Source organism: Panthera onca, chromosome A3 (genome assembly GCF_046562875.1).
Source record: "Panthera onca isolate mPanOnc1 chromosome A3, mPanOnc1 haplotype 2, whole genome shotgun sequence".
Lineage (NCBI taxonomy): Eukaryota > Metazoa > Chordata > Mammalia > Carnivora > Felidae > Panthera > Panthera onca.
Window position 1 is genome coordinate 108,552,044 of NC_138341.1, and position 19,857 is coordinate 108,571,900.

Below are 19,857 nucleotides of genomic sequence, written 5' to 3' on the forward strand. Positions count from 1 at the left end.
CTTAAACTTTGCCTTTTAAAAAAGAGTTCAGCAAGTAAACTTGATTAGAGAGATGTTTAACTTTATCACTTATATGAGTACACTTATTCTAAGACATACTTTTTCATATTTTAGCATCTCTAAAATGGGTATGGGTTTTACAACTTTCTTAACCTTGCATCATGGTTTGGCACCATTTTTTTCCCTTTTAGTTGTATATAAATATTGCATTTTATAATTCATTACATCTTAACATTAATTATTTTAATGCTTAAAAATATTAATAGTGGACACTTCTATCTTTGTGTTGAAAGGATTATATTAAATCTATGAGTATGTTGGGCTCTAGTTCATCATTTGGAACCAGTTTTAGTTCATTGTAGCTAACTGTTCTAAACATTGGTTTATTAGCTGTAAGTACGTGAAGATCCCTGTTAAGGAACTTTAGCTGTCTCCATGCTTTTTGAGAGAGGATGTCATTAAGCCTTTTTTTCTTCCATGTTCTGATGAGATCCTTTGTAATTCATGCTGATCACATTTCAGAATGCCATATGCAAGTTATTAATGGCTTGTTTGTTTTAATGTTACAAATATCCCTGTAGAGGTTCTGGTACGTTATTGGCTTATTTCTTAGAGCTCACTCACACATGGATTTTGGGATCAAGTTTTATCACTTGGTAAAATTATCTTCCTGAAGGATGGTGATCCTGTAAAGTTAAACATTTAAACTAAAGAGCTACATAATTCGTTTAATTTTTGTAATTATTTAAGGGTGCTTGGGTTTGTTCTCTTCGGTAGAAAAGCTTTGTGTTATTGTCTTGTTTACAGTACTAGAGGAAGGTAAACTTATTTCCTGCTGCAGAAGTCATTAAGGAAATGGGCTCCTTCGATTCTAGTCTGGGATCCACGTGTGCTCACAAGTTGAATACCCTCTGTGACCTAAAGCTCGGGGAGGGGTGCAAGTGTATCATCTGTCCCCACACAGCACTTCTCTGGGCTGCAATATCGAACAGAATTCTCAGACCTTTTTTCCTTTGATCCCAACTGGCTTTCTTTCAGTGAACTCAAACCTTTGTGGGTCAGTTTATGTTCTCAGCTTTATTTGAATTAATTCTTATGTCAGAGTGGGTCCGACTTGGAAAAATGCATCCTTAACTCATTCTTGTCGTCCTCCATCCTGTTGCGGCTCTGTCCGGAGATTGGGCTTGTGTGGTGCGGTTCTTGACCCCATTGCTGCTCTCTGTGTTTTCAGCAGCACCGTCCTTTCCTCTTGACGCTGCTTCTGGGGTTTTGCCTGGAAAGGCTGGAAGGTGTGCTGCTCATGTTCAGCAGGGAGCAGAGCTAAGGCACGGCAGTTTACTCCTTTCCCTCCTCATCTCCGAGGGCCAGCTGTCCAGCTCTGGGACCTAGGGGCAAGAAGGCACCAGTTGGCCCTGTACTCCTGGCTCTTGGTGGACTCCATTTCTGCTAATAGCAGTAGTGGAGGTGACAGGCCAGCCGTTGCCACAGAGTGGCCCTGGGATGTGTTCAAGAAGATCAGTGCCCATATTTTTGCCAGGAAAAAATTGCTGTGCTATCACAATGAAGTAAATACTTAAAATTGTTTTCAGAGAAGAAATTAGTTTTTAGAAAAAGCTTGAAGTGTAACATTAATTCATGAGGAGGTTTTTTGTTTTTATGTACAAGTCTGTAAGTTTATAGTGAACAGTAAATTTTTTACGTACTTGTAGTTTTGGATGTATTGTGGGCCAGGTAGTGTTTTTCAAATCCCTGTTTCCTTTATTTGTTAGGGTGCAGCCTTTGTAGAATTTGATGTACATCTTTCAAAAGATTTTGTGCCTGTGGTGTATCATGATCTCACCTGTTGTTTGACAATGAAAAAGGTATGTTGAAATTCCTTCATTTTTAACTCTTAGAGTTACTTAGGTTTGAACACTAGAAAGTTGGTTTTAGTATTACTGATCCTATTGTTAATCAGATTTTGTCTTGCTCTTCAGTTGAACCTGGATGATGAGTTAGGGAATGAAAGTATCAAATTGTATATATTTTTAGTTTTAATTTTTAAGCAAGTACTTTAAGCAAGTTTTATTTCATAAAACAAATTCATGTTCATTATAAAACAGCAGAAGGGGCGCCTGGGTGGTTTAGTCGGTTAAGTGTCCGACTCTTTATTTCGGCTAACGTCGTGACCTCACGGTTTGTGAGTTTGAGCCCTGCTTTGGGCTCTGTGCTGACAGTGCAGAGCCTGCTTTGTGTTCCCTCTCCCTCTCCCTCTCCCTCTCCCCCTCTCCCCCTCTCCCCCTCTCCCCCTCTCCCCCTCTCCCCCTCTCCCCCTCCCTCTCCCTCTCCCCCTCCCTCTCCCTCTCCCCCCCCTTCCAAAATAAATAAACAAAAAAAAAAACTGCAAAAGATTATGAAGAGTAAGCCTTCCTTTTTCCCCTTTTTCCTTGGTCACACTCTCTTACTCTTAATAGTTTATTTTGTATCCTTCTAGAAAAGCTTTATGCATACATGGCTTCATACCATATGTACATGAATGAATATACATGTAAAGGATTTAGCATATTTGTTGAAGATTTATTGGTGGTCCATTAACTCATGCCTGAACAATGTGACATATGATATGGTATTAAAATATAAAGCATTTGCTCATGGGGAAAACATAATAGATTAGAGTTCCTATTACATATTACTGCTTAGCGCTAATCAGACATTTGTTTCCCGTGACCATTGATTTCTGTGGCTGTTTTTAACCAACTTAAGTATAAAAGATTGAGAAAAGTTTAGAAATTTACTGACAGAAATTAATCCTTACATAGTACTTGTACATGTTAATTGTGTAGTCATGTAACGTGGATATATAGGTCAAATAAAATGTGAACAGAATGACAGGAAGTAGGGGAAAATAACTGATTTCTGGCTTTGTTCTCTGTGTCTTCAGGGCCCTATCCTCCCCCCAGCTGTTATTTTCTTCCAGGCACTCCCACCTACATCAAAAACAAAAGCCAGAATTTAAGAGCTGGAAGGTGGTGCTAAAAGAGAGGAGCTCCCCTACGTGGGCTCACTGTGGCCACTGAACAATTATTCTCATCATTCACTAAGTTGGGATGTTAGGCCTGACTAGGGTCAACATTAAGTAATAATTTGAGGCTTATTTTTCTCTTTATTTTCTTTTTAGAAATTTGATGCTGATCCAGTTGAATTATTTGAAATTCCAGTAAAGGAATTAACATTTGACCAACTCCAGTTGTTAAAGGTAGTCACAATAGCATACAGTGTAAATGATCTTTCAGTTTTAGAACGATTTATACTTATTTGTTTATGGTAGTGTTCTCTTTGTGCATGGAGATGACTATATATTTAGCATGTATAGAGCGTATGCTTTGATTTTCTGTTCTGTTAGGAAAAATGGGTTTGTGCTAATCCATTTGTCTTCTCTAACAGTTTCCATGGACCCCACTGTTTCTGCATATGTGAAGGGGCTTGGCTCTAATCCTTTGTAGGTAGACCATAAGGGCTAGCCCTTCTTTCTCATTCGTAGTCTCAGGTCGCCTCTGGTCGGCATTAGCCCTTCTTTATCTAACTGTCTTTATTTTACAGTTGGCCTTTTATGCTGTCCTTGGTTTTTATATTTCTGTTACTATCTAAGCTTTGTGTATCTTTTATACCGTGTAATTTTATATGATGACTCTTCCTGTTCTCGTTAGATACCTAAATAAATGGTTGATTGAATATAAACACTTTCTTAAGAATTTTTATTTATATTCTTCTCCCCTACTTGGGTATTTGATCATGATCTGATGTGTATGTATGCACATATAAAATATATACAGTTGTTAGTGATTATTCTTACTGACTAATATTTCTACATTTTACAGTTTTCTTTAACTTGCTAGCTTTTCAAGTTACAGTTCTGTTAACCATACACCTTCATAAACTAAGACTTTTTTTCCAATTGCATTTTGTGTGTGTGTGTGTTTTCTAGCTCGCTCATGTGACTGCACTGAAATCTAAAGATCTGAAAGGTATGTACCGATATGGAAGCGCTGTTTTCATTTCATAGTTAACATATATATGGTATTTCCTTATTCTTTTTAACTACTGTTGGTCATTTTAATGTGTATAATACTGGGCTATCTAAATAGTTTTATAGATATGAGGTCTTTACGTATATTAATTTTCAAATGCATTTATGTCGTGTGTATAGTAATGACATGTTTTTACTGTTACGAGTTTTCTTAGCTTGATCATCAAAGTTCTTTATGATTTTGTACCTATCATTCTTTTCTAAACATTCTTTTTCTTTTCTCTTTCCAAACATTTGTAACCATGACAAAATAGAGGAAAAATCAAGTATAGAAGCTGGATCCAGAACCAGGAGTCTGAATCCAGTTCTAATATTTACCTACTGTAACCTTGGGCAGGTTACTTTAACCACTCTGTGCCTCAGTTTCCCCAAAGCTTGTCCTGCCTGTGGAATCCCTTTGTAACTCCACTTTATACTCTCATAGAACTTTATAGTTTGTGTCATTCATTTGAAATTTAGTGGATCCTTTTTTTAACCCTTTATTCTGTACATGTCCTGTCTCTTCAACTAGAATGTAAACCTCTCTAGGGTGGGAAAAATGTTTTTGTATTCCCTGAGACCCTTACAGTGCTCTGTATATAGTAGGTGCTCGTTAGATGTTTACTTGCAGTTGTGATAACAGGATAGTTGGAATGCCTTTATGAAGAAATTGTGAAGTGCTAAAGACCAAAGTGTATCCCTAGAGCATAGATAGGACTTTCTAAGCTTTGTAGCTATTTCATGACTGTTAAAAATAAAATATATTTTATTCATTTAATTTATTAGTATTACTTAATATTTACATGGAAAATATTCTATGACTTTAGTCTTTGTAATACACTTCTGTTTTTTTTAAGAAAGGAAAAGTTGAAAAGTTTGATATTAAATTTTTTTGCCCTCTTGGAAAAAAATTCTTACATGTTTTGAGATAAAATTTGAATTAAATGGTAGTGGTAACAAAAGCACAATAGTAGCTTTAGATTCTCTTAATTTCTAGCTTCTAAACTGATTGTGATATTTCAAATAGAAGCCTTAGCAAGAGGACCCTGCTGTTTAATTCCATTGAGAAATAACTAATCACTGCTGGTGATTACTTTGTAAAAGTAGTAAGAAATAATCACTGTTGGACTCTCAAACTTGGTGTTTCTATGAAATGTTGCAAACTAGTCTTCATAAAGGATGCTTATTTCAAAATGGAGGTTTTATAAACATAATAAATATACGAGTTTTCAAAAAATACTGCATAAAAAGGATCTCCTAATTACCTCTACATCTCTTTCTTTGTCCTAAGAGTTTAGGAAAAGATCTTAGTGATAAAATGGTGTTTTATCTACTGAGTTTTTATAATTTAAAATTTCAGAATCTGTGGTTGAGGAAGAAAATTCTTTTTCTGAAAATCAGCCATTTCCTTCTCTTAAGATGGTAAGTTTCTTAGGAAAACTAGCACAAGACTTACTTCATTCATTCTGTTATAACTTGAATAATTTATTTTGGGCACTAACAAGGCTGTGTCAAGGACAACATTTATAAAAACTTGTTATTGATTCCTTTTAGAGAAGATACATTTTTGGTTTGTGTACCTATCCTACTTTTTTTTTTTTTTTTTTTTTTAAGAATAATTCACCTGCTCAAATGAATAAAAATGCTCACCTCAATGGGTTAATTTGGTAAGAATAGGAAATTCACACATTTCTGTATATAAACAAGAAATAGAAGGCACAGAAAAAAGGGGTGAGAGGGACATGAGATGGTGGGAGAAGTATTTTTACAATGTTTAAAACTGTTCCTGGGACATCTGGCTGGCTCACTTGGAGGAGCCTGCAATTCTTGATCTTGGGGTCGTGAGTTCTAGCCCCACGTTGGGTGTAGAGATTATTTAAATAAATAAAAACTTGAAAAAAAAAACAAACTGTTCCTTAGCGTTTGGAGAGAAATGAGATTGTCCAACCAAAGAAAATGAGTACCCTGGTTACATAAAATGAGACACAAATTTCGAGAACTCCCCTGAAAAAAACATAAATACTAGCATGAGGATTTAAAAACTAGACACAATTCATACAGGAATCCCTTTAATATTATCAGGCAAGCCTATATGGATGCCAGGCACTCCTTGGTCATGCTAGGTCTGCTTTTTTTCCCACTGGCTCCATTTCCTAACTTCTGCTTTTCTCCATTGTCTTTTTCTGGTGATGTCAGGTACAGTAGATATATCTTAGGCAACAATATATCATTTCAGTTTATCATGATTATTCACCCTGCAGAGGAAGCTACCAGAGAGCTCCTAAAGTGGACATTGTTGTAGTGTGTTTAAAACCTGATTGGAGTAATTTTTCAGTTATTTATGAAGCCCAGTTAAGTTACGTCATTTCTTCTAGTTCAGAATTCTGAAATCATTTGGTTCTGAGAAATCACATGATTCCTAGACTTGTGATTAAATACAATTATTAAAAAATTGTGTATTAACAGTTTAACGTTTATTTAACCAGATAAATTAAACACACATTTATTCACTCTGTCACCATCGCTGTAATTTAATCACAGATGTTTTAAAACCGAAAAAGGCTAATAAATACAATCCTAATTTAAAGGAGAAACTTTGATGTTTAGGAGTCTTAACACGAATATACAGTATTTTCCTTATTTTTCTAATTTTGTATTAGCTCGGTAACAGTGTGATAGGTACATTAAATAAAATAAGGCTAAAGATACCAGAGAAGAAGGTCAAACAGCCACACATGAAATTGTTTACAAACTGTTTCAGGTACTTGTCATGCAGCTGGTTAGGGCAGACCCAAGATCCCTGATGGCGAAAGGACTTTAGGTTAAGGATGTGTCTTTTGTAGTGGTAGTGTATCTGCCCTCCCAGATCTTGCCATAGACCACTGCTTTTGCTGCTTGATCTCTTGTTTAACTTAATCACCAACCGTGTTGTAATTCGGGGTATGGGAAAAGATAGTGGTTTATGCCGAAGGCACAAAACATTTTATCCTTACTTAGTGATATGTTTTACTATCGGTTGCTTTTTGTAGTAATTCTGTTTTCCTTTTTTTCTTCTCTTATTCTACCATTCATCTCACCAAAAACAAAACAAAATTCACCTCCAACAAACAAAACTCTAGGTTTTAGAGTCTTTGCCAGAAGATGTAGGGTTTAACATAGAAATAAAATGGATCTGCCAACAAAGGGTAAGTAATCCTTGACGTAACACATTCTTCTTCCTCTTTCTCCCCATTTCTTCAAATGCATTTGTTCCTCTCTCCTTGTTTTAGTGGAAAGGTAAGACTGAAATCTTACTCTGGCTTCTTTCGGCAAGCACAGTGCTTGTTGGACCTTTTTAATAAAAGCATACTTTATCCTTATATGTGAGTACTTGAAAGGAGTGATGAATGTATTGTAGTATAAATTTCAGTTTCAACATGTCTCATGTGGATATTAATATGGTGGTTTCTGGACATACTTATAAAATGAACAGTGGAAACTAAGAACTTTATATAACTGATGAGTTTTTGTTTTCTTATCCTCCATTTAAACATATATTTTCAGTAATTTCCTAAGCAGTTTTCTGTTAAGTGGCAATAGTAGCTAGTAATAGTTAACCAAGAAAAGAAATTTTCTGCAGGTGTGTTTTAGATCAGTCACAGATTTAGACTTTTTGCTGTTGTTCAACAGTTATATATTGAAAAGCTGCTATGGGTGAGCATTTTGTTGGTGCTGGGTTCAAGTACTGAGCAAAACAGAATAAAACTTGCCTTCTTGGAATAGTGTAGTTGAGGAAAATAATTCACTATTGAATATATCAGATGGAGATGTGTGTAAATGGTTGGGATGTATGGTAAGAGGGTTGTTGGGGTGGGGAGGGCACTGTAAGCGGTTAATTCAGGTATGATTGGGCAATCAGAGCAATATCCTAGAATTTGTTTTGATCAGAATAATCTACAACTGCCCTCAAATCATGCCTTCTAAGTAGCTGTTAATGATAAGCTGGTCCTGGTTAACATAGTGATTTTTCTTAATAAGTGATTTTTAGTTTTCTGAGCTCTTAGGGTTATTTTATTTTATTATCATTTTTTTTCAATATATGAAATTTATTGTCAAATTGGTTTCCATACAACACCCAGTGCTCATCCCAAAAGGTGCCCTCCTCAATACCCATCACCCATCTTAGGGTTATTTTAATGACTAATATATAAAATGCCTAATATTTGAATATCAACAGGACTCTTGGTATCTTAGCTATATTTAGAGACTATTTTTATTACGTGTTGAGGGTACTTGATATGCCTTAGAGCCAAAGAATGAGATTTTTAACTAGTAATTCATAATTACCTGGACTTTTTGTAATGAGTTAGCAAGTGAAGTAGAGTCCTTTTGTCTTACAGTTCATGAAGATTATATAAAAATATTTTAAAGTTAGTAAGGTGCAGATTTCCAGAGTTCTGGTTTTTACTCTGTTAAACTTATTAAAGCAAAAGTTTATTGATGATATAATCACTTTGCATATAAGTGTCTCTACCTGAAATATGACAGCTGCACCATCACTAAGCAGCTGTGTGGTCTTGGGCAAATCACTCAATCTTTTCAAGCCTTAGCTTTCCTCATGTAAAATAAGAGTTGGGTTAGATGTTCCCAAGATTTTTTTTTTTTTTTTGGCACTGTGATCCTAGGATATTTAATGGCCTTTGTTTTTCTGTTTATTTTTCCATATAGGATGGAATGTGGGATGGTAACTTATCAACGTATTTTGACATGAATCTGTTTTTGGACATAATTTTAAAAACTGTCTTAGAAAATTCTGGGAAGAGGAGAATAGTGTTTTCTTCATTCGATGCAGATATTTGCACTATGTGAGTAATATTAAATTTTTTTCACTTAGACTCTTAAACCGTAGCTGGGATTTAGGGACAGAGGTTGTGATTGGAGGTTGGGAAGTTGCCCAGACTTCACCCTTCACTTGTCCTCTCAGTTAGGTTCTATATATTCTCACACCTCTTCAGAACTACCCTCTACTCCAGCAAACCTCACACCCACAGGGTCCTAGTACCTCATACTCTGTGTTCATTTTATAGGCAGGTAACATCCTCCTTACCAAATATAAACCCTCAAGGGCTTTCTTGTTGGCCATTTCTGAAAATATTTTAGCTTTTTTATAGAATAATTAAAAAGTTTTCTTTTATTGATTGAAAGATGCAATACATGTTAATGGTGATTATAGCTCAGTAATGGGATTATGCTCTTTTGGTGGGGGGGGGACGGGGGCGGTTTCTTTATATAGTCACAGTTTCCTAAAATTCTAAAATGATATATAAGAATTATTTCCCTGATGAAAAGTACTTTCTTATTGTCTTCTTTAGGGTTCGGCAAAAGCAGAACAAATACCCCATATTATTTTTGACTCAAGGAAAATCAGATATTTACCCTGAACTCATGGACCTCAGATCTAGGACAACCCCCATTGCAATGAGCTTTGCACAGTTTGAAAACCTACTGGTAAGTTACATTTGAATTTTTTAGATTTTAATTTTTTAAGAAATGTCTTAGAGCAGTAGTGAATAAGTTTTTGTGTTATTTTACACATCTGATTGGTTAGTTTTGACCCATGTGTAGCAAGCTGATAGCTCTACTTAAAAATGAGGATATTAGATCTCAAAATAAAAAGCAGTTAAATGAACATTAAAGTATTTTCTTCCAGGCCTAGGTTAAGTAAGTTCTTGTAGTTTAGTTTTCTGAGTGGATTTTATGAATCATCTAAAATGGCTAGACTGTAGACTTCTTTGATACATAAATTGCAAGAAAAAGTCCAAACGGTTTTTTCCCTGTGCATTCTACTTTGGAGAACACTGATGTAGAGTACGACCAATTAGTATTTGCAGTTAATAAGTTACTTTCTCATGAGTAAATTATTTTTCTTCTTTTAGGGAATAAATGCACATACTGAAGACCTGCTCAGAAACCCATCCTATATTCAAGAGGCAAAAGCTAAGGGACTAGTCATATTCTGCTGGGGTGATGATACCAATGATCCCGAAAACAGAAAGAAATTGAAGGAGTTTGGAGTTAATGGTCTAATTTATGATAGGTATTTGTCTTTCATGAAAAGTTTTCATGTATTGTTAGGAAAAAAATAGTTATAAAATTAAAAATAATATTAAACTTAGTTAAAATTCTGTAGTTCAGCCTGAGGTTTAACATTTATTTGTAGAGTTTTTCAAACTTTGGAGTATAGCACAACCACTTGGGAAGCTTGTTAAACATTCAGATCACTGGGCTCCATACCAGATGTACTCTTGTCTTGGTTGGGGGGCTCTCTCCCCCAGATGCTTCTCTCTCTCCACCAGCTTTCTTGGGGGTCTCATCCAGTTCTGTGGCTTTTCATACCTTTATTCTTAAGTTTTATATCTCCAACCTTTACATCTCAGACGTTTCCCCTAACTGCTTAAACTTTTGTATCCAGCTAGCAACACCTGTTCTTTCTGTAGACTTCTGATTTCAGTATGACAACTCTGTCTTTCCAGTTTCTCAGGCCAAATCGTTGGAGTCTTTCGTGACTGTACTTAAACTCATACCCCAAAACCAGTCAGACAGAATCTTGTTGATTCTGTCTTCAGAATCTACCCTGAATGTATCCACTCGCCACACTTGCTATAGTCAGTCTCCACTGAGAAGGACACCTCATTTCTCACGTGGATTATTGAAGTTGTCTGCTCACTGGCCACTGCCTTTACTCATGCCTCCCTGCTCTCTGTTCTTAGCACAGCAGCCAGAGGGAGCCTGTTCTAATTAAAGTCAGATCCTATTACTGCTTATAACTTGCACGGTTTTCTGTGTCACCTAGAGTAAAATCACAGGCCCTTCCAAGGCCCCGTGTGAGCGGATTCCATCTCTTTTCCCCCCTCCCCCACCCCAACACGCCCACATAAACAAGCTCCGTGAGGACAGGCTCTTTGCCTGTTTTGTTCACAATTCTATCTCTAAAAATTAGAATAATGTGTGATACACAGTAGGGGTTCAAATATTTGTTGAACTTTTTTTTTCTTTTTTTTTTTTTAAGCTCCCTAGGTGTTTCTGATGTAAGTTTGAGAGCCACCAATCTGATAGATGAAAAGATTGCTTAATATAAAGAAATTTGGGGTTAGAAAGGATGTCATTTAGTCCACTGAGGGGTGGGCAATCTTACTAATACTTGAGCAACATCGTACAAAGAGTAAGTGATGAAATTCTTACCAGGCTTGTTTTAAAAAATACTTTCCTTGGGGCGCCTGGATGGCTCGGTCGATTAAGTGTCCGACTTCAGCTCAGGTCATGATCACCAGCCCCACGTTGGGCTCTGTGCTGACAGCTCAGAGCCTGGATCTGGCTTCAGATTCTGTATCTCCCTCTCTCTCTCTCTCTGCCACTCCCCTGCTCATGCTGTCTCTCAAAAATAAATAAACGTTAAAAAAAAATACTTTCCTTGATTTTAGTTCACTTTACTGTTTGTCCTGTATAGTTGTATCACTTATAATAGACCTTTCCAACTAGTTCAATGAAGATAAAAATTTTACATCACTTATATGAGACATTTCCAACTAATTAAAGGAAGATAAAATGTTTACATTAATCATTTGAAAGAAGTGCTGGCTTTAGCAAAATTTTGGAGAATATTTCTTTCTTTGAGGAGAAGGAAGGGATGATTGCAAATATTTTCAGGCAAGGAAATGTATTGTGAGACATACCATGTATAATAACTTCCCTTCATCTGAAGGGCCTTACTTAGAGCCAAATTGTGACATGTAATGGAGAACAGGAATATACTTTGTGATAAAAAGCCCCCAAGAAAGAGAGTTCTTCCTGGCTAAGGATCAATAAGAGTACCTTTTTTAAAGTTTATTCATTTATTTTGAGAGAGTGAGAGAATCCAAAACAGACTCTGTTGGGGCTCGAACTCATGAACTGTGAGATCACCACCTGAGCTGAAATCAAGACGCTTAACCAACTGAGCCACCCAGGTGCCCCAATAAGAATGCTTTCAAAGAGGAAGTGTTGAGTTGGTTTTTGGGAGTGGCTAAGTTTGCTTTGACAGGATTTGAGTTTCATGCAGAAGCAATAGCATGACTCAGGGCAGGACTATGTTAAAGACATTGAGGAGATAGCTCAGGGTGGGGCTCCTGCTAGGATCTGTTAGAGTTGGTGTTTACCCTTGAACTTTTTTTTTTTTTTAACATTTTAATCTGAGAACTACATATATAAGTATGTATGTGTGTTTTGTATGTGTATACAAGATTTACAGTGAAAACCAGCAGTCCCCTGTGCCTGTTATCCCTTTCATTGTTTTTAGCTGAGTTCCTGTGCCCTGATGTTTTTTAAGCTATTTTTTTCTGGTATGTAATGTGCTTATGTTACTATTTTTTTTTTTTAATCATCAAATTTAGACATTGTAGAGAAGTTTTTGAATGATTAGTGATTTGGGAGCCTTTGATTTATTTTACATTGGGGAGAATTATTGGTAAGACGAGGTGTTTTAGTGGGTCAAAAACCGATTTAGTCTCCTTTTACAAAGGTATTAACACACCGTAGATTTTACATTTAATCATGTTTTTGCAATACGTTATGGCATATAAAGAGCTGTGTTCGATTTGGTGATATTTGGAGTTTTTGCAGTTGTGATAAGATGACCTTTAATTTACCTTTCTCAACTGGTTGTTTCTCATTTTGGTATGTGGCAAATACTTGCCAAATAGAGTAATTAGGCAATGTTCCTATTTTTATAAAATAATTACTGTACCTGCTCAAATGGTTAAGAAATTAAAATATAAATTCAGTAACAGACACGCATGTTAAAGAATATTAGCATTAGATTTGAAGTCTGCCGTTTGCCTCTCCCTAATTCAATTCCCTTATCTCCTCTCTCAGATACAACTTTATCAAATTATTATTCTCTTTTTAAAAATTTTAAATTCTTATTTCGATCACTAAATAGTATCATTTAGTTTCTCATGGCTTTAGACTTTATTTGTACTTTTTTCCCACTTGTTACAATGTTCTTAAAGTCCGTCTGTTTATCGTGTATAATTACAATTTATTCGTCTTTGTGACTGTGTAATATTCGTGGCTATGTCTCTACCACCGCTTATTCTACTTGAGAACATTTAGGTAATTGCCAAGTTTTTGCTTTTGCAAAACTTTTGCTTTTGCTTTTGCTTCCTATCATCCTGAGTGAAGACTGCTCCCTGACCCTTCCTGTGTCTACGCTTCCATTTCCTGTGGCCCAGATATTTTTTGCTTTATGGTTATTTTTATGGAACACACCCTTCAGTAACTTCTTAAGAAAGGAAGACATGGAAAGTAAATGTGTGGTCTTGCATGCTTGGAAGTATTGTGGCTGGGCATAAATTTTCATGTTAGAAACCATTTTCTTTCAGAATTTTAAAAGCATTTCTCCGTCAGCTTCACAGTTTTCAGTGTTACTGTTGAGGAGTGTGAAACCATGTTGAATCTTGTTTCTGCACGAGTGGTTTCTTTGTTTCCTGTCTGGAAGCTTGGAGAGTCATCTTTCTGTCACCAGTGTGGTAAAATTTCATAGAGATGGGTCTTGTTGTGGGTCTGGTTTCATCCCTTGTGGTGGGCACATGGCAGCCCATTTAATCTGTTGATGCGTGTCCTTGAAGATGCCGAAAATTTTGTAAATTATTCTTTGATTTTTGTCTCTCCCATTTTCTGGGTTTTGTTTTTTTTGTTTTTTTTTTTTTTTTTTCCCTTTATAAAAGAAATCCTTTAGTTTACATAAGACACACTCTTGGACCAGGCTTCTAATTCTTATTTTTTCTTCTATTTTCTATCTTTGTCTTTTTGCTCCACTTATCATCCACCCATTCTCTTGACTTTTTTGTGTCTTTAATTTCTAAGAACTGTCTTTATTCTCTGAATGCGCTTTTTTTCCTCTATATATAACATTCTGTTTTGGCTTAATGAACTATTTCTAGGAAGGCATCAAGGACTTTGTGTGTGTGTGTGTGTGTGTGTGTGTGTGTTTGGAATTTTCTTCTCTTTGGCTCACTATCTTATATGTTAGAAGCTTTCCTCAAGTTGCTTAGAAACCCTTGACTGCTTCTCGTGATAAGAAATAGGGATCTAAAAAGCTTGTTGGAGGCTCTGAGTGTGTGCATGGGGCGTGTTCACTTGGATTTCACTGTGGGATGATGTGAGTGGCCTGTTTGGTCATACTTCTGATGTCAGTAGATTCAGAACTTTACTTTTTGACTGACCAGATTCCTCACAGAAGAATCTATATAAACTACCTAGAGGATCCAGATCTGGCTCCCAGGGTTCTTGGGAATCAGGTAAGGGACGAGATTGGGGAAGGGAAGGCATGTCTCTGAATTTTGCATGTGTGATATGTGTGGACTGTCTCCTGGTGCTGGTGGCTTTTGTAAAATGCCCAAACCCTTACCTGGTTGTCTTGTCCTCCATTCCAAGACATTTCCTGTTAAATTCTTGAAATACCAACCTCAGGGGTGTGGGGCAGCCTCCATGGCAGGAAGTTAGGAAGGGAGATGCTCACTGCTGCTCAGGCCCTCACCTCATCTGCCCTGTTTTAGTCTCCCCTCCCCCTAGTTCTAGGGGGAAACGGGTGCTGCTTTTAACTCTGCCTTCTCATGGTTTCCACTACTGGCTTGTGATTTGGTGATTTGGCCTTTTCCGCTCGGCTAACTGAAATACTTTGTTATTACTTACACATCTATTTCCCAGCTCCCAAAACTGTGTTACTGTGTCTCTTTGTTTCTGTTTTTCCCTGTATGCATGGATTCTTTTTTAATCCCTTTATTTTCTTTTTAATGGGATATACAGGGAAAGTAAACATAGATGCTTCAGTTCAGTCTTCTGTCTTGACCCAGAGGTCACTTCTCATTTTCTTGGAAATTGTTTCCTGCTCTGATACCACAACGACCTCTGTCATCGCACCTCACGTGAGCTGCCCGGCCCTCACGTTTAGGCCTGAGAGGCCGTCCTCTCTCTGCTGATGGGCAGTGCAGTGCTGGCATTGTCACATGGGCTTTTTCTGGGCTCTCAACTGTGAGTGCGTGTGCCTGTGCCACACAACTTCAGGACAGTTCTCAGTGCACATCTTCAGTGCTTTGAAGTCACAACTGGGTATGGATTCCAGCTCTGCCTCTTCCTAGCTTCCCGTCATAAAATAAGGCCTTGTCGATTGATTCGCTTGGAGAGAAGATACCTGAAGAATCAGTCACTCAGTAAACTACAGATTTATTTCATTTTCTGTTTCAGTTGCTTTATAATCAGGCTTTTTCATCACGGGCCCAAAAAGAAATGCTGTTATTCCGCATTATTAGAAAGATGGAGAAGTATTTTTAAACAGAGCTGATAACTTCCATCTTGTAAAAAGTTGGGGGAGGGTGTGCTCCTGTACTATGAATGTTCCAGGCGTTCTGTAATCAAATTCTCCTGAAAAGGTTAAGTCAGGTCTTAAGGGAACCATGAAATTACACTATTTTATGTGTTTGTTGTTTGTTTCATCATAGGATATATGATTGGATGCCTGAACAGCCAAATATATTCCAAGTGGAGCAGTTGGAACGCCTGAAGCAAGAATTGCCAGAGCTTAAGAGCTGTTTGTGTCCCACTGTTAGCCGCTTTGTTCCCTCATCTTTGTGTGGGGAGCCTGATATCCATGTGGATGCCAACGGCATTGATAACGTGGGGAGTGCTTAGTTTTTACTGGGCAGAGGCCCTTTTGGGGCACGCACCACTGTTGTGGGGGTTCACTTTTCATCACTGAGCATTGTTTATCTATGCCTTCTAGGTTTCTCAGTCCAATGAAGCAATAATGAAGTATTTTACTATTTCACTACAATTCTTGCTAGAATTTCAAGTATGCTATTTAAATCATTTGGCCAGGTATAATTACCAGTCAGTCTCTTTACAATGAGAAAATTTATTGGTTGGCAAACATTTTAAACTAAATATGTAAACATATAATGTTAAACGTCCATTAAAACCATAGTGCTTGGAAATTAACTATATAAATATCTTATATTTACAGTTCTTACAACTTTCATTTGATCAGGTCTGAAATATTTAGCACTTGAGGAACATGACTATGCATAATTATACCTGACCATGGAAAAAATAAGTACCTCAAATGCATGCATTTGCACTGGTGATTCCAACTGCACAAATCTTTGTGCCATCTATGTATATATGTATTTTTTACATGGATTGACATGCACACACACCATTTTCATTCAGTATGAACCTTGAGGCTGCTGCCATTCTCCCACTTAACCAAACCAATGCCTGTGTAAACAGCCTGGAGGTGATCCTTGAAAACTTGTCTCATAAGTCTTTCAAAAGTTGTTTTGCATAAATGTTAAAGTTTCAAAATGCTGCAGGGTAATTTAATGTATAAAATATTAGAAGTATGTAGTGCATACTTAATAGAGTAGGCCGTAATGTGTAAATTCTATTCCATGCATGCTTTAGGTTTTAAGCATGAGATTGTACATGTTTACTGTAAGTCCTTGCATCTGTGGTGCTAGGTGAGTGTGAGAAGGTGTCAAGGACTGAAAATATTTTGTTGCCTAAAAAAAAAAAAAAAAAAAAAAAAAAAGCCTGTTTGTAGGCATTTTAAATATGCTTATTTTAAGTGTCTCTCACTACCTATTACACACCGTTGCTCTGTGGGTTTGTTGTGTGTGCGTGTGTGTGTTGTACAGCAGTTAAATCTCCATGCAGAAAAATAAATGTCCTGAATTCTCACATTGGTATTTTTTATTGGTTAATGTATATCAGGCATGTAACTTATTTAGGAAATGTAGACGATCCTTCTAAATGTATATGCATGTATTTAGGATTATACTAAGGTTTCTTTCCTTAGAGGCTGATTGTTTTGGCGTTAACTGTAACTTAAGAATGAATGTTGAATAAAATACACAGATTTATTTTCCTCCTTTTAAAACAAAATTTCAGGAAGGTATTACTTTTATAGACTTGGTTCTCTTACTACGAGACATTGGACTCCTGCCCTGAAGTAATGCCCTACTTGCATCTACCTTTTACTGCATGTTCTTCACTTAAGCAGTTTAGTCATGCATTGACACATTTTAGTACTAGCTGAGAATCCTAGCTGAGAACCTAAGACTTGGAATTACATGGTGTATCTTTTTATTTTTTAAGCCAAACAATGCAGTTTTGGTTCAGTCTTAATCGTGTGAAGATAGGCTTTGAAATCCTATGTATGGTGTTGTGCTGTAACACTGATATTTAATGGAAAAGAGTTTAGGAAATGCAGTCTTCTGCAAGTGTTCTATATACTTTTCTCACACTGAAAGATTTTCCAACACTTTGGTGTGACTTTGGTGTGAATTAGGCAGTTTTAGAAAACTCCTGGAAAAATTCATTTTGTCTGCAGACCTGTGTACAGTACAGTGACCGTTGACCTTATGGTAACTCGGTTAGCTGTAGGTGTGCGTTTTCGGTCCTGTTCACTTGCCCTCCTCCCCTGTGCCTTTCCAGTCCCAGGGCAGTGCGGCTCCATGTTGAAGACTCAAGATCGTAAAGGGAAAGGAGAGGTGGGAGGGGCGGGGGGGGGGGGGGGGGTTCCTGAACAATGTAATTTGCAAAGAGCTCGCAAGGACTGCTTATGACACAGAAAGAGCCTCACTGCTCACTTCCTTTGCATCCCTTCCTGACCTTATAAACCAGGGTTAGTAGAAAATTAAAGCATAGCAAGCAGTAGCTCCCCCACTTTTCTAGGACTAAGTCCAGGCTTCCATACCACTAGCCGTTGCCCTGTGCAGTGCTCTGGCCACACTGTACCCACTGTGCCCACCATTCCCCTGGCCACGCCATGCTCCTACACTATTCCCTGTCTGTAGCCGTGCGCCCTGTGCCTGGAAGCCCTCTCCTCCCCACAGACACTTTCGCCCTGCCAGACTCTTTGCTCCTTGAGCCATCGGCCTCTCCTCTGAGTCCTTGCTGAAACTTGTTCAGAAGGGATGAGTCCATCTTTTACTCCATAGCCATGTCCATACCTGGATCATGCCGTGCATTCTAGGTAGGCATGGTGGTTTGTCTCACCAGGCTACAGTCTCTTCAAGGGCAGGGACCTTGGCTTTTTATTTCCACAGTGCATGGAACATAGTAGAAAAATGTTGGAATTATTGGGATAATAATTTGTATCAAATGTCCTTTTGAATTAAGAGATTTAATTATGTTTACTAAGAATGTAAACTTTGGCTTACATTTTGACAGTGGAAACAGTTTGTTGATGTCAATTTTCAATGTAGAGGTATAATGTTAAAATCGTTTTATATTTTCTGGAAATTGCAATGTTTGATAAAATGCCGCCATTGTTCTCTGGTGTTTTCTACTCTCTGGAACTCTGTACTGTAACTGACTGGATGTGAATGTGAGGAATACAGTTCATTCCTGTGTCGGTAGTGCCTCAGGGCTACCACAGCCGCTCATTACCTCACTGCCATTGTTCCTTGTGTCTCCTCTCCTCCCAACCCCTCCCCCCCCCCCTCAGGCCTACCTCAGTACCCCTTTCCTTGTCTGAAATGCCTTCTCCGTCTTCCTTCAGTGTCCAGCTCAGGTACTGCCTCTTCCATAAAACTTTGCTCAGCTTCTGATTGGAATTATGATGCAAACAAATGCGTGCAGCCTCTAAATCTCACTGCTTCGTTTTGTAGCTGGGCCAGTAAACCCAGAGAAGTGAACTGACTTTTTTACCAGGTTGGGACTAGAACTGGGTTTTGTGATTCCTAATCCCGTGTTCTTGAACTATGCTGCCTTCTGAATTCTCGTGGCGTTTGTTAGCATGTGCTTTCTTACCGTCTCTCTATGTGCCTGTTCTATTTCCCTAAGATTGTAAGCCCCTTAAGGGCAGGGACCTCTTTGCATTTCTAGCACTACTATAGTGTTCCATACTTAGTCATGAACTAGACAAATAAATGGCGGTGGCAACGATCCTAGTTTCCTAACTCAGATTGTTTCACAGTATACATACGGTTTTGTACGGCATGCTTGGCTATGTTGTCTGGAGTGTGTGTGCTCGTGTGCATGCGTGTGCATGTGTGTTTGCATGTGTACTCTGCCCCAGTTGCTTGGGGTCTCAGGTGGGTTATTGTAAACCAATTTTCTACTTCATGCTAAGTGAGGACAATTATGAGACTGAGTGGAAGATGAGGTACAGGTCTCCCCCCCAGGCCCGGCTGCCCCTTCCTGGGGAGTACACCTAAATCCTGCAGCTGGTGGCCTGATAGGGCAGGGTACGTGGCCTTGGATAGGACTTGGGTGACCTGCAGAGTGGCTGTCTCAGTCCCGGTGGAGTGTCATTGTGTTTTGTGCCTTGGCTCTTTCTCTTCACAGCTGGACCGCATTTCTGTCTTTCACGTTATCACTGGCTTGGTATTCTAGGTTGGCAGTGGAGTCCTGTTCATTTAGATTTGGCTACAGCCGACTCCTTTGCATTTTCGGTTTGGATTGTGTGGTGTTGGGGTAGGAAGCAAAGTAAACACAGGAGGAACACTGCATTATTTTGGTGTTCATGAGTGGAAACTTACTCAAATATCTCAGTGGGTTTGCATAGTTTGAGAAATAGATTCAAAATGTTGAAAATGCAAGAGAGCATATGATTAAGACCGTACAAGTATGTGTTAGAGATGAGAGAAAGAGGTTAAGTTGAAACAAAGCTCTCGAGCCCTTGCAGAATGGGGTAGAGATCAGGGTGGTTGTGAAGCCACTTTGGGGCATAATCATTGTAAACTCAGGCCAAGGTAGTATTTGTAGTATGTTTAGGGAGAATGAAGAAGCTA

General features: G+C 37.9%; 1 protein-coding gene across 2 annotated transcripts in view; it reads left to right on the top strand.

Moving 5' to 3' along the window:
- Positions 1-19,009, top strand: part of GPCPD1 (glycerophosphocholine phosphodiesterase 1) — a 48,795-nt gene extending 29,786 nt beyond the window's left edge. The window contains exons 12-21 of one of the 2 annotated variants that reach the window (XM_078444246.2): positions 1,770-1,862; positions 3,158-3,235; positions 3,965-4,004; positions 5,406-5,467; positions 7,165-7,230; positions 8,753-8,889; positions 9,397-9,532; positions 9,961-10,121; positions 14,290-14,361; positions 15,562-15,672. In XM_078444246.2, the coding sequence (XP_078300372.1) occupies positions 1,770-1,862; positions 3,158-3,235; positions 3,965-4,004; positions 5,406-5,467; positions 7,165-7,230; positions 8,753-8,889; positions 9,397-9,532; positions 9,961-10,121; positions 14,290-14,314 (798 nt within the window). In that variant the 3' untranslated portion in view covers positions 14,315-14,361; positions 15,562-15,672. Of the gene's footprint in view, positions 1-1,769; positions 1,863-3,157; positions 3,236-3,964; positions 4,005-5,405; positions 5,468-7,164; positions 7,231-8,752; positions 8,890-9,396; positions 9,533-9,960; positions 10,122-14,289; positions 14,362-15,561 lie in introns of both variants that reach the window. The other variant, XM_060612762.3, reaches the window with a different exon arrangement.
- The last annotated feature ends 848 nt before the right edge of the window (positions 19,010-19,857 follow it).